The 15424-nt window shown below is 39.0% G+C and overlaps 1 protein-coding gene across 5 annotated transcripts in view; it reads right to left on the bottom strand.

Annotated features, from left to right (window-relative positions):
* LOC110048837 (uncharacterized) overlaps positions 1–15424 on the bottom strand; it is a 30018-nt gene that overhangs the window by 13522 nt on the left and 1072 nt on the right. Inside the window, exons 1-10 of one of the 5 annotated variants that reach the window (XM_020754617.2) lie at positions 15180–15326; positions 8520–11700; positions 6956–7070; positions 5731–5779; positions 5308–5475; positions 4389–4525; positions 3586–3733; positions 2565–2722; positions 1746–2087; positions 755–802 (exon numbers count right to left, since the gene is read on the bottom strand). In XM_020754617.2, coding sequence (XP_020610276.2) covers positions 755–802; positions 1746–2087; positions 2565–2722; positions 3586–3733; positions 4389–4525; positions 5308–5475; positions 5731–5779; positions 6956–7070; positions 8520–11455 — 4101 coding nt within the window. In that variant the 5' untranslated portion in view covers positions 11456–11700; positions 15180–15326. Of the gene's footprint in view, positions 1–754; positions 803–1745; positions 2088–2564; positions 2723–3585; positions 3734–4388; positions 4526–5307; positions 5476–5730; positions 5780–6955; positions 7071–8519; positions 11701–14972; positions 15043–15179; positions 15327–15424 lie in introns of those variants that run through there. The other 4 variants (XM_020754618.2, XM_089281498.1, XM_020754616.2 and 1 more) reach the window with 4 other exon arrangements.

Here is a 15424-nt window from a genome sequence, read left to right as displayed (position 1 = left end):
ACTTTGCGATAATTTTGAATTAAGGAGCTTAGGTAAACTATGCACCAGAGAATGGGTTTGCTGTGCAAGTATAACCAGGTAGGCAATCTGAAAGCAATTTTCGGACACTTTCAGTCTCATTTGCATGTGTACAGCCGCCCCCTGCTGAAACATACAGTTAAAGAAAATTTACACCAACAAAACACGAACTAGACTGAAACTTCAGTGAAAATTATAGTTTCACTGCACCCTCAAGGTTTTGAGATGCACCGACGAGAGTAAACACAGCTCCTATGAAGCCTCGAGTTGTGTCTCAACAGTAAAGTTCGCGCCATAAAGGAAACTAAGAGCTTTGGAGCTCAAAGTGGCTTAACGGTAAGACCTTCAAAAGAATCTTGTTCTAGTACCTTAATCACAGAATACACTGTTAACTGTAAATATGTCGGACGCTTGAAATGTCGGACGATTTTACTTGCCGACACTTTTTTCTTCTGAAATCCTCAGTGGAAAAAAGATGGCGGCCGTACATTTTACCACAATACCGTAAGAACCTTACAGTGTGTGTGAGTGTGTGCTAGGTTTGAAGATGTTAGAACTTTTCTGTACGTTTTTATGAGTGTTGTTAAAGTTTTCGTGTGCTGAGAATTATGGGAAAATGTACCAGTCGCCATCTTTTATCCCTAAGGATACGGATTAAAATCGTCCGAAATTGTTGGAAGCAATTTCAGTATTTCTAAATAATATGAGTGCCCTAACAAACATGGCTACCTCATACCTTCTTGCCACGCGTTCTTAAATCCCCGCTTACATCAGGAACCTGACGCTTGTGTTAGTACAGGGGATTAGCAGATGAAAGAGTTAAAAGTAAATTGAAAGAGTTAGGTAAACATTGCTAGAGCTTTGTTACTTGGAAATTAGCGTAGTAATTAAAAGCATTAAAAGCATTAAAACATAAATAAATATAACTAAAAAGGAGATTTATCGAGGGTATATCTGCCAGAAAAGAGTATTTGCAATATGCATGAGACAAATTGTTAGTTCTTCATGCTGCACAGGCCATAGTTGTCAAGTCATTTGAAAAAGAAAGACTGTATAAAATTATAATTACATATGCATCAGATATTATTAACTTAACTGATACAATACATATCTAATAATTCGTGAGAAAATCAGTGAAAATCGCTTGAAATTATTTCACAAATAATTATGCCCCATTACTGTACATCAGTTATTAACATAGATAGTTTAAGCGATTAGTAAGAAGATTATAATTCTCCAAACGACAACTTTTTGTCCATTTATACTCCCGGGTAGAGAGAAAAACCGTGCTTGCCAACGACTATATCAAAGTCTTAAGCACTAACCCTTGAAATTTAACTTCCAAGAAAATTTCTCATTCCCGTTAAATCAAATTACCAAAAACTGGAGCTGAACTTTGTATGAAGAGCAATTGTGAAGTGGGAGGCCCCACGGTGAAGTGAGAGGTTGATAATTAAAAAAGGTCAACTCAAGACTATGAGTGGTCCCTCTTTCGCTTAGTCTGTCGTACGTGGCACGAAAGAAAACCGCAAGAAAAAAAAGACCTTGCGAACCTGAGAACGAGAAGGGCGCGAAAGCGAAAACTTCTCGTCCCTAGGATTTCGCGCGGCCATTTTTTCTCGCGGTTTTCTTTCGCGTCACGCTCGACGAACTAAGCAAAAGAGGGACTAATCGTAGGCTTGGTCAACTTTTCAAGAATGAAAATAAGGCCCTATCTGTCTTCTTACCTCGGAGAGATCGGTGAAACTCCCACTGATAGGTTGTTTAACAAAATCCTGGGTGTAATCCACGTTATGGTCCGGCCAATCAATGAACTTTTCTCTGAAGAGCACCGTCTCTGCGCGCGCAGTCATGCGGCCAAACAGAGCCCACGAAGGCCTGTTGACTTCTGTCGTCTTGGGCAGACCGTCCGTTCTAGTTTTGGGGTCTATTGGGCTGATGGTACTCTTATACTTGAATGGTCCTTTAAAGAGATCTTGTGCAAGGGCTAAACCCTTTGTTCGAGCCAGGCTATGACAGTTTCTACCAAGCCAAAGGTATACCTCGGTTCCAAAGTCAACAACATAAGCCTTCAAATAAAGAAAATCAGAAAATAAATTAGTTAGATATATGATTACCTAAAACAGCCCCCCCCCCCCCCCCCCCGCGCCCCTGTTTCCCAGGGCCGGATTGTTTAAAGCTCAATTAAGCTAACCCAGGATTAGCGAGAATTTTGATCTGAATTTTGTAACTTTTCGGGGAGGTTTTCTGTTTATATTAATTTTCCTTCAGTTTTGTCTTGAGTCTGAATAAACTCAAACTACACAAAAATATGCAGAGAAAAACATCCTTATACGGTAAAAGTTAATACCTTCAGTTAACTTTTAACTGAAGGTATCATTATTTTTTTTTCAGTTAACTTTGCAGTTAGCGCTAACCGGTTCTCGAACAACCAGGCCCGTAATGATAACTGCAACAAGCCTATGAAGTATACAGCCTGACAAATAACCATTTGCGAAAACAGCATCCCCCCCCCCCCTCTCCAAAGAAGGATAAATAAAACAAACCTGTGAATTATCCATCAAATTCGCACTAAGAATACGGCCTGACATATCATCACGTATTACCAGTTCCGGGGGGTCAGATGTACAGTTGACTCTGTACAGTACGTTGGTCTTTATCAAGCCTTTTTCGTGCTCTTCGTCTGAAGGAAAATCGTTGGCATCTGAAATAAATAGCAGGTTGTTAGTTGCCATGGATATAAAGTATTTTGAAAGTAAGTTATTTTGCGATTAAACTATATTTATGTAGCCACCAGTTGAGGATTTTGGTCATAGGCAACTCAGGGTCTATTCAAGATGGATCCGGCGAGGCTTGCTCTAACCAGACGAAATCAGGTAAGTGGGGTTGGCAATCTCTGGTCACCCAGGTTGTGAGTCACTGGAGACTCGGGCTATGTTCACACTTGGTGCCCAAGAACCTTGCCCAAGTAGTATTCTTGCTGGGCACTAATGTGAACAAGCCATTTTACCATGTACTTAAACCAGAATTCAGGTACAGTGCCTGTGCCAGGGTATAAACAAGGTCTTGACCTTGAGCCCGGATGCTAGATGGTAGTTAGGTACTTGGAGTACCAGTGTATGAACGCAAAACAATTTTGTCCCAGTGCCCAGGCAACAGTGTTCGGGCAACAAGTGTTAAGGCAACCTAACACGAACCAATAAAACCGAGGGAGGGCCTTACTAGAGACAGCCACTTGTTTTCAGGTTGGGGGTTACCCTAACCCAGGTGGATCAGTTAAGCAATTAAGTGAGAGAGGCAGGAAGGAGGAAGGGGAGAGTGTAAAAACTGTTTATGATGACAAATCAAGCAGCTACGTAAGACCTAACAAGCAGTCCCTCATTTCCCTTAGCATCTAGCCAGCGCTCTTGATGTGAACTTTCGCTCTTGATGTAAACTTTCCTTCTTTATGTAGCCCATATATAGGAGTCTCTCCCCCCCTCCCCACCGCCCCCCAACTACAGGATAAAATAGAATAGATAAAACATGACCCACAGACAAACAGGAAACTACAATGAAGTGCATTACCTGCCACATCAGCTTTGCCTCCCAGAGTCTTCCAAAAGAGTCTAGTTTGAGAATCATTTGTTTCAAGGTCTTGTTCAATGATGTGAACTTTTGTGGCACCACAGCCTAAGTCCTTCTGTTTAACAATTATAGTGGACACTTCCATTCCCTACCGGTCCAAGAAGATTTTAATCATTTATTGATCTGTAACCTTAAGTAGCGATGTCTTCCCCATTTCTCCCCTCCCCTCCACTGACAATGACAGCGCTAAGGAGAAGTCTTCCCTTGGCAGATAAGGCCATGGGGACATACCGTATACTTAAAATCAGTGAAGGTTCTATATTTTCTAGGTAGCCCTTAGTTCATTCTTGTCATCTTGCTTTGTAAATAACCAACTGGTCTGCCCAACCTGCCAACTGGGAATCTTAACTTTGACTTAATGTGACTTTCATTGGAAGTGTCTGTTTAGTCACAAATTACAGAAATCTGCAAACTGCAATCTTTATCACAAGCCAGTGGTAGATTTAGGGGAGGGGTGCAGGAGCCTTAGCCCCTCCTCCCTCCCTCCCTCCCTTGAAGTGGAATAATTTCACAACTTGTTATTCTAAACCTTTTGGTGAAAATGACATCTCATGCAGAGAACCTATAGATTATTAATTCCTGGAGATATAACCCTCACCCATATTAGTTTGCTAGGGTGTGAACTTATGCTCTCATTGCAACTGATATGCCACCCCTCTCTTCATGTTTCTGTTGCCACACCCTCAGACCAATATTCCCCAGTATGGCCCTTGCACCTGGTTAATAAGAAGTTAGTACCTCACCTTAGCTTTTTTCATGATACTGGCATCCTTTCCATTCCACAAATGGAGCTCTTTTGGAGTCACCAACACAAACACGTCACCTGAATTCAGTGAATTGACTGAAGGTTCCACTAGTCTTGTTTGGATGTGCCTTGAACCTAAAAAAGGTACAATTGAGAAGAGAGACAATCTGCTTATTAATACTCTCCTATAAACAGACCGAGTCTCCCTGCCTCCTGTACAGGTAACCAAATCTCCCAGCTATTGAAGGAAACTGCTTAAAAGTCCATTTTTCACACATATTTTGGCTGATTTTTGGTATTTTGGGGGGAAATTCTGAGATTTTTGATGTATTTTTGTGGTTGAATTGGGGGAGCTCTACCTCTAACAACATTTTTGTAGGGTTGAGGATTTTCAGGTAAAAATGGCGACCTCCCAGTTTTAATTCTTCTTATTTGCTTATCTGGCATCTCTGTATGTCAATTATAAAATTAAGATGAGCAGATTCACCAAATTAAGTCTGAGTCAGAGTAAATGAGGCCGGAAGAAAATGTATGGTCAAGATATCTGCAATGTAACAGTTAGTATTTTCTTTTTCTTTTCCAAACCAAACCTTAATAAAACCCCTTGTAATGTCTGAGAGGTTCACCTGAATTACTTCATAGCATAAGCATGCAATGCATGCAAAGATTTCAGCTACAGAAGAACCTTGTTTATCTGGTCACCAAACCGACCACAAAAACATGGCTGTATTAATGTTGTGGCTGTATTAACAGGGTTCTTTAAATAAGAAAAAGACTGACTGATCTTTCGTTCGGCCAAGAATAAAGGGGCTGTAATAACACGGTGGCCAGATTAATGGGGTGGCCGTAAAGTGGGGTTTCGTGTGCATGTCACTGATAGTACTTATTTTATATTTTTGAAGCTGACAAATGCAAACCTTTGATTTGTAACAACATGACAGGTAGAAATCCTCCAAAGTCTTTGATTTCGGTGCTAACTCCAGAGGAGTCTTTAGCTGTTTTCCTCAAGGCAGTGCTTGCAGCAGCCAGATCCTCTGTGCTTGACAGGCCAGCCATAGCTTCATCAGTAAAAGCTTTCTCTTTTTCTGAAAAGTAGAAATTTTATTCACCAAATATTAAAATTGAAAAATGTTCACTAGGCACTAACAGCTTTTCTTTCAAATGTTCCAAACAGGAGGGTAACAAGTAATACAACATACATGTATGTAGTCATACAAGTACAACTGAACAATAAATCCACCAATTTGTTCCAGAGGCAAGTCTGCAGGCACATGTGAGTATTTATGGATCAGAATTTCGGAGTTGAACAACTTATCGTTTAATTAATTAATCAAGCTTACTTTTCTTTCCAGCAAGTGAGGGTTTCTCATCCGCTCGGATCCTAAGAATCTGAAAAAACAAATTTAACAATAAAACCAAATGCCACTATAAATAATAGTAATTATACAAACCCGCAACGTCACACAATAACCATTCGTGCTCTTCTAACTTCTTTAGGTTAAGGCAGTTCACAACTAACAGTCTGTAATTTGTTCAGGTTGAAAAAGAGTCTCAACATTCTGTGACCTTGATTACATTTTAATGAATACAATACAATTGGGGTACCATTTAGAAGCTAGCTTAGAACACACAGGAGTAGCTAGAGGTCCTTTGCTGCTGCCCTACACCCAGCAGGAGAACGAGCAGTACGTAATTATTAAAGGAGCTCAGTCACTGTATTTTGCATTATTTTGGCCACTTACAAAATAACCTTTTAATTGTTTACTAACTAAGATAGAAAAGCACTCAGGAGATACTACTACACCATAAAGTAACAAGGATGGTTTAGGATGGAGAAGATTAATTAATACGGATTACAAAATGACGAACTTAAAAACTTTAGGCTAAACTTTTCAAGATGTGCGAGCCATGACATAGCCCCTTTAAGTACTCTTGGTGGACCTGCACAAATTCACAATATATGATTCAATGATTCCTCATTGTTTACCAACAAGACAGACAACTTGTAATCTGAGTAAATGCAAAGGCAGATTTGGGGGGAGGGGAATAGATTGGGTGGCTAGCCACCCCCCTTTGGGAGAAGCAAAAAAGTAACAAAACTGAAATAAATTGTGACAATATATTATGGCAGAAATGAAGACAAAACCCAGTAAAGGTACCTACTGTAAAATGTAATTTCTACTTTGTGGTATTGCTAGTATTTCTAATGTAGCAGCTTTCAACTAAATTTCAATTTTCAAATTGAAACATTTTGTGCACATGCCCAGGGACGGTGGAGTCGGGGGGGCTAGATGGGCTTTAGCCCCCCCCCCCCCCCCACCCACCCCAAATTTCGAGCAAAACAATACATAAAATAACAATTTTACAAATATTTCCAGACCCCCTTCAACTTAGCACCTCTGGCACTCGCTTGTAAGCCCCCCAATTCAAAATATGCTCTGCCATTCCTGATGCCCTATTGATTCTGCAACCCCAAGGTACCAATCCTACCCCCTTGAAAAATCCTAGATTTTCCCTTTGACATAATGTAGTTACACCTGCCAATGCTACTGCATATTAACTTACATCTGTTTCAGTTCTAAGGTCCTCTCTATTCTGTCTCTGGCGTAAAGGGTTGCTACTGGCTGCATGGCGTCTGGCTGGCTTGATTTTTCTTCTCTGGTCTGAAAAGGCCTTTAAGCTGAAAACAGCAGTTTTAAATCCAGTGAGCAGAGTGTATACCTCCAAAATACTCAAAGTGTGTATAGTTCAAATATTATGCAGTACAGTACGATACGATACGATTCGATATGATATGATACTTTATTTAACGCTGGGTTTACTCTTAGCTAATCAGCTACACGTAGTTTACAGGTAATCCAGGGCCCTAGTATATTTGAAAAATTAAAATTAAAAATGTACAATAATTGATCATACAAACTGTTCAATAAATTCCGATATCAGTCAAACTTAAGCGATCAAATTTTGCTGTTCACATCATTAGTGCTTACTTTAGTTCTAAAGTTCTTTTTAAACTGAAAGTTTTCTAACTAACATCAGTCAGGGGTTTCATTAAATAGATGTTTTCAGCAGGAAGGCAACTGGTTTTCACAGCTGGGGAAAACCTTTTGAATTGCACTTCTTTAAAAGAAGAACTTTCCTCTCAAAGGTCAAACCAGGCAGGCAAAATCGTCCTCACAGCCCGTCAATTGCCCTGTTGCCAGCCTTTATTAAAACCCCTGATGACATTAGGGAGTTTAAGGAAATCACTACGGCTGGTGCTACTACGGCTGCCGTGACTGAAAAGGTCTGGGGAGAGTACGTCTCAGCGGTCTGCCAAATTTTAAGTTTAGCAAGTAAAGAGCAATATAAAGATGACAGAAAGCTAAGGAGTTCAAAATCTCTTTTATTTAGTTTCTCACAGCCAAATGGCTTCGCTCAAAGGATGATGGCCACGTTATTTGCCTTCCTAGGACGAGCAGATTATTTCTGAGCAAAAGCGAATGCCATACACTTTGTACCATAACAATTTGATGGATGAAATATATAATTTCAGAGACAAATATCTCAAAGAATATTGAGTGAAGAACACAAATATATCAATGCTCAAGGAAGCAAAATAGCATCATATGGTTATCAAGATATAAAATATCTTCACTAAACCTTCAAAGCTAACTTAACCGAAGAAAAACAACCTCGTGCTCAGCACGAATATTTCACTTGACTCACTTCGCCATTCCAACACCTTTGCCAAAACTTATCGTAAAATTCAGGATACGGATTTACAAGCTTATGACAGGCAGCCTTGACACAATCTTTGACTTAAATTGACTTTAAAGGATATGGTGTCCAATGGAATTCTTAAAATGCCGAGATGTCTGTTGAAAAGGGCCAGAGAAGTGAAATAAACCTGACGTAGTAGCCACTACGGCAAAACATCCTGACTCACGTAGTCAGATTTCACGCTATGGCTGGATGCAACCGATGTACATGCGCAGTGTCTCATGTTGGGGGAAATTTACTTCCGGCAGCCGTATCAGCACCAGCCGTAGCGATTTGCTTAAAGTCCCTATTTATTATCAATGCAGAGATTTAAGAAGTGTCAAATTATTTAATTATTCAATCTACATTAAGAGAGATGTCTACATACTTGGAAGAGATGAAAGGATCCTCTGCATTTTCCTCCTCACCAAAGGTGAATGACTTTGGTCTCTCTTCATCTTCTTTGATAAGTTTTTTTGTTCTGATGTCTTCCGATGTGTATGACAGAGGTCTGTCAGTGGATAAGCGAGACTTGATATTCCCATCAACTTTCTCAACACCTTTATCTGGTTCATCTCGTTCCTCATCATCTTCCTCCAGCTCTTCTTTTTCTTTGTCATTTTCACTTTCCGAACTCAAGAAGTCTTGATCATCATCGTCACTTTGATCATCAATTTCATCTTTGACTTGTTTTTCAGAATTCATTTCAGATTCACTTTCAGTGTCACTTTCCTTGGCCGATGTTTCCACAGTTTCCATTGACTCTTGTTTCTTGATGACTTTATCATCTCCACTTAATGCACTGTCAGCAGCTTCATCAGTGAAGGAATCTCTCTGAGGTGCACTCTCTAACGAAGCCGACTCATCTTGAACCACTTTGTCTTTGAAAGGAATTGGTTGAGCTGGCCCTTCATTTAATTCACTGCCAAGTGTTGGTAAAATATCGAGCTCCTTACTCAAACGCTTGTCAAGCTCGTCATCTGTTCCACAACCTTCAGGCTTTCCGCAAGGGCCAAACTGCTGGGTTTCACTTTCATCAGAGACAGTCCCACTCTCAGTTGATTTTGTCTCTTCTGACTCTTTCCTTCCTTTCTTTGCCTTTCCTGTTGGCTGTTTGGGAGAATCACTACCCTCTGAACCAAACGTCTTGGCAATATCAGATGCCAGACTTTTGATTTCTTCAGCAGTCTGAGGACTCTCACTTACAAACTCATCAGTCATCTGTCGTCGACTGGCCATGAGGGCTTTCATATCATCACTAGTGCTTAACTTCTTCTTAAGCTTGGGTTTGCTTAAAACTCTTGGCTCTGATTCCTTCTCTTTGCCTTGAAACCTGCTCTTGATGTTGTCCAGTTTTCCAAATTGTTCCCCTTCTTCAAATTCGAGCTGTTTGGAAGCTTGTTCTTTCTTTTGCTCTAAATATCTGCTTTTGATGTCTTTCACTTTTGGAATCATCTGAATTTCTTCGTCCAGAGGTGAAGATTTGGGTACTGGCTCTTCTTCCTTCTCATGCAATCTTTTTCTCAAATCAGCCAGTTTAGGGACATATTCAAGGTTATCGTCAGCAATGGTTGGTTTCAAAGGTGCATCTTGACTTCTCGCAGTCATCAAATTTCTCTTGATGTCAGAAACTCCTTGACTGAATGTGTAATCCTCACCAGAACTGACTGGCATGGGGCGTGTTGCTTCAGGACTTGAGGGTGACTCATCTGAAGACATCTTTTGTTCAGGTTGAGCTGGTGTACTAGTAACTGGCGACTTTGGAGGCTCTCCATCACTCAAGGATGACATGGATGATCGCACAGATGCTGTCCCCATACCGTCAGCCTCACTTCCACTCGTGAAGCGCTTGCGTGACTGCATGTATTTCCACTCCTGTTCTCTCTCATAGTCTTCTTGTGTTGTCAGGTCAATTGGCTTAGGTAAATCAAATCGAAGAGGATCATCAACCATATCTGTTGAGAATGTCCATTTCAACATGGTTGTACGTGCCCTTTCTAACTCAAGGTTTTTCTTATACTCCTTTAAGGGTCCTTGGATAGGAACTTTGTTCAATACGGCGACAGAGTCCCGATCAGCATCACTTAAAGAGGACCAGGAACGCTTGCTAGCATCAACTGAGTCTTCATCATCGGTCCTCCGTCGCCGTCGTCTCATGGCCACTTCAAATTCATCATCAAGGTCAGATTTTGAACGCATGAGACTGTAGGGATTTGGCTTCTTGAATTTTCTTGGGGTTGTAGAACGGTGTTCGAAGACTTGCTTCTCTTGTTCATCTTGAGGAAAGCGTGCTGATACCGTTGATTTCCACCTCCGCTGCCGCACCATTTGTAACCATTGTGGCTCCTTGGGTACTTCTCCTTCATCAATGACAGGTCTAAAATGGGTGATCCACGTGTCATCTCTCTTCACGGGTACATAAGGTTTATTGACACCCAGTGGCTTAGATGGTTCTTTCTGCGTCCACTGTTCCTTCAGTGACTTAACAGATTCAACATGACCTTCGTCAACACCCCTTTCTTCTTCTGGAGGCTCTGGTTCCTCAAATGTCTTCACCACACCTTTCTGAGGTTCTCCATTTCTTTCATCATCATCTTCATTCTCAGAAGGTGGAGGCGGCCACTGCTTTGAAAGGTGGCGTGGAGTAGGTTGTTCCTTTGAGTGTGGTATCTCCCTGCCTTTTCCTGATGCTGAGGTCAGGTAATCTTCTTTTATTCTTCTTACAGGTGAAGTGGACATAACCTCAGGCTGTTGGTCCATAGGATCGCGAGGAGACAATTCTATTTCATCATCGTCATCATTATCAACGTTGTATCCCTCTACAGCTGCAGCATACCGCTCTTTCCTTCTGTCGACCTCGGCACCCTGTGATCCTCGGCGAAGAGCAGATGCATAAGAGCCATAACCTGATTTCTTTCTCTCAATACCTTGCTGTGCATTGTGCTGTTCATTCTCTTTGTCAGTATCAATACCCTCACTATCTGCAGACAAAATTTCGGGGTCACTCGGTCTCCGTTCACGGATTTCCCTTTTGCTAAAGTCTGTTATAACTGCAGCTGACTTAGGAACCTCTTTAGATTGTTCAGCCATTTCTTTCTGTCTTTTCTTCTCACGCCTCTCTTGCCTTTTTTCTTCTCGAGTTAAAGCCCTTGAAAGCTCAGCTTCACTGTCAGTCGTTGATGATCGAGAGCGGCCTCCACCTGATTCATCAACCCCATTCATTGGTTTATTTTCATCATCAGTATCAAGGCTAAGTCTTCGCTGTTCCCGTCTCTTCCTTCTTGCTTCAATTCTAGAGATTCTTTCATCTGTTCCCTCAGACATGACTGAAGCGGCAATACTATTTTCAGTGAAACCTCACTTCAGTTTGGAAGCAAAATCCCAGTTGCCACAATGGATACTTGCTATTCAAGAGAAAAATCACTCATGCATGTATTGCCTAGTGTGACAAATATTTCTTGCTCTCCTCTGGACCTTGTTGTAAATTCCAGCTCGGCTGTTTCAAAAATTCTTCCGCAGCTTTTCACCACTCATAATTCCTTGTTCTACGATAAATTCACTTGAGAAGCCTGTGTGGAGAAAGAAAGCAACCTCAGTGAACAGATTTCAGGAACAGATCACAGACCCAGATACCATCTGAGACTATAACAGTTCTAGAGAATTGTCACAAAAAATTACAATGTGCTGTGAATGAATTTCATAAGCCTAACTCCATTAATGGTCCAAAAAATCTGACAGGGTAATATTGCTAGCGATATTAAGCTAACATGTAACCTCAGAAGATGCTTGCCTACTTTGCAATCTCTAGTATAATAAACATACCAAGACATCTCACTGGAACTAACCGGACTCATTCAATACTGTTGTTATGACCTTTAGCTTATAAAATGGTGTGATTATACAGCTGAAAGAATGAAAATAATTTGCTTAACAATTACTCGGTTTGCAGCTCATTTCAGTGTCTGACATCCCTGCAAGTTTAACAATAATTTTAATTTAACTTGTCATATTTAGAATTTCTTGGCTCTAGGGAGATATATGCATTTCAAGACCAGAAACCTTGTTGACATGTAATTTAAGGAGCCTTAAAGAGTGAAAATGGAAAGATTGCATGACTGAGCTTACATGAGTGTTATCTTTGATCAAAGGCTCTAGAGGGTGTTATTATTCAAAGCAGTAAAATGAGCAAGGCAAGAGTAAGCTGTGAGAATGATTAATTTTCCCATAGACATACATGTAATTTCCTAACAAAAAAAGTTGAAAACATGCAGAATTCAAGCTATATTGTGACAATCGATGGCTGGCAGGTAATCAATAAATGTGAAAACGCCAAAGTTACAAGCTGTACATTACAGAGTTTTTGTTACTCTTTACAATCTGGTCAGGTGGATAAATTAAATTAAATTAGCTTTTATCTGTATATGCCTGCATGAATGCATGGAAATGAATAGCACTCTTGTCAATTCCTAAAACACCAACAGATGTAGAACTTTACAACTGTACAAACCCCATGGAAGAAAAACATTTTCTATCAAATTCTACCCAGTAAACAATTAAACAAAGCATACATGCATGCATGCAAAAGGAATTGCGTGATTCATTATACACACCCAAAGAAGAGAAGACAATAACAGAAGCCTCACAGAATGACATGAAAATTTGCATATCCTTCATATGGAGTGCCTTGTACCTTTAGTTAGTTTATTCAAATTTTAATTAATTCTCCTCCTTTGAAGATTCATACACTGCAAATGAATTGCTTACAAAAAAGTCTGATGTTTAATTTTTAAAAAGAAAACATTTAAGTTGTAGATTTTCCAAACAGTTTTGACCACAGACAAACAGATCTACATGTATGATAACCAAACATGCATGCTTATCACATATTTCAAGAGGACAACAAAGGAGGATTGGCAAAACAAGGAAGAAAAATATAATAATTATAAAGAAACAAGATTACGACAGTGCATGGTTATGTAGCAATTATACTCAAATTATCCTTTTGTACAGTTCTAAGCTATTATTAATTTAGACATTTTGTCATTTTATAGTGTAGTGTTGTTTCCAGTTAATAAAAAGTGGCTTCATTGTTTCAGAACAGCTTGAAAAACTTTTTTTTAAACAAATTAAAAATACAAATTAAAAAAATTAATATAAAGTATTATTTTATTACTTTTCAACATCTACCGTAACTTAATTTGAATGCCAGTGATCTACAGCCTTACACAGATGAAAAGAATTTTGAGTAGTAATATTAGCACTAAAAAAAAGATTGTGTCAGGTCAACTCAAATTGGCAAGTTTACCAAACATTTGAATCAAATAGTTAATATTACAATCATACTGCTAATCAATTATAAAAATAAAAATCCACCAATAAAACATTCAACATCTTATTCTATAACCTTATATTTTATAGAGAGTTGGGTAACTGCTAATTCTCACATTGCCTTGATATCCGTAACTTGATATCTGTATCTGTTAACTTTATTTCTATATCCAGGCTATTGGGAATACATGTAAATTTAAGGAAAACACTTGGGCTTTGATGACAACGAATGTGTTATTAGCCAGTTAACACACAGTTTTACTTCCATGACGAGACGTAAATTACCGCTAAGTAAAACACTGGTTAATTTTTTTTGTAATAACTGAAGATACTGTATGTTTACTAATTTTTTTTTTCTTCCATTCTTTTTGTCTTACAAACTGCATGTATAAGTTAACATCCCAAAACCTTTTTTTATTAAAAAAAAAAACAGAATGATTTACATTACACTTCTGGATGTGTTCTTAATAGAACCTAACCAGGTACACTGCAAGAGATTGATTGAAACAGATCTAGACAAGACAAATAAATTGACCAAAGTCTACAAATTTAAAATAAGAAGAATTGTACTAATCTATATAGTCATTACAAGAGGAATTTAGTAAACAATCAATTCAAACTTGGTTTCAAAAGCATGGGAACTTAAGTTTTATTGCTGTTTATCAGTCTCTAATTATCTTATTTAATCCACAATGTCAACAAAAGGAGGTGATATACTCAAAGTAGATGAAGAACAAGAGATTTGCATAATAATTATTTCACACAGAGTTTGGTTGTTAATCTCGGGAAAACATCACGGATTGCAAAACTGTGGACAAAATAATTTTTAGATGGTTTGACTTGTTTATACAACTCATGGTGCATCGGTGGATAAGTCAGATATCACTCCTGTGAAAAGTAACAGCATTAAATAAAAGTATAGTCCAAGTGCTTTTCAAAGAGTTATTGCATGGCACTAAGTCCTTGACAACAACAAATACATGTATCTGAGTCCGAACTCGGCTAATATGTAAACATGTGCCTACAGTACAACAAATTCGCTTTAAAAGTGACAGTTCCTGTTCTTGCAATTTACAGATTTTGTTAACTTTTAAAATGTCTCATTTGTGTAGTTTACTAGAACTCGAAACATTCGAGTCACAGTTGAGTTCACATTTACACGATGCTAAAATATTCGCGATCGTGAACAAATAAACACTGACATCTACATAAGCTGTACCTGCGTAGGTAATATGGAAAAGGAAAATATGCATAACTTATAACGAAAAGTGTTTTTCTAGAGTTTCGCACCAAAACAATTGTTCAATAATTCGAAATGATATTACGCATTTGGTCTGGTGCTCAGACGTTTCAAATAAGATATTTTTTGCAGAGGGGTTTCAAAGATCAATATCCGATTTTAGCTATCGATGATGTGCGATGGATCCAAGACATGATCATAACGACGACTAAATGGGAAATGACTCTAGTCTAATTAAATTTACACCTATGTAGTGAAATTGACGAATCATACCCATGTAATGGCTTCCGAACTGGAAAAGCACAACGACTTTGTCGATCTAACAGCAATATTTTTTTAAAAAAATATATTCCTGATATTGGCGGTGACTCTCTCACTGATTAAACAGCAGGCACTCAACAAACGTTTAGCATACCTTCTGGACACACGTACGACAGATCTTTGAACTCACAAAAACCAAGAAAATTAATCTGCACGTACCGTATCTGCTTACCAGTTCAGAAATTGGAGAAGTCGTCACTTAATGCTCTCTAGAAGAGTTGTTTAAGAACAAAAACTGTGCTGTCTTTATAAACTTGCTTGTAAATATAACAACGTTTTTCTTGTAAACAGAGATGGTGAGGACAGACGCTTGTTTTATATCGACAATAGAAGGAAAAACGCATTTCCTCTTCAAATTTCCGAACTGACAAACAAAGGTATTTCTTTTTGTTGAAATTTTGACC

This window comes from Orbicella faveolata, unplaced genomic scaffold (genome assembly GCF_042242905.1).
Source record: "Orbicella faveolata isolate gen_17 unplaced genomic scaffold, um_ofav_v1 contig_48, whole genome shotgun sequence".
NCBI classification, from domain to species: Eukaryota; Metazoa; Cnidaria; class Anthozoa; order Scleractinia; family Merulinidae; genus Orbicella; species Orbicella faveolata.
The sequence above is the reverse complement of the archived record's forward strand: the minus strand, read 5'-3'. Positions and strand labels throughout refer to the sequence as shown.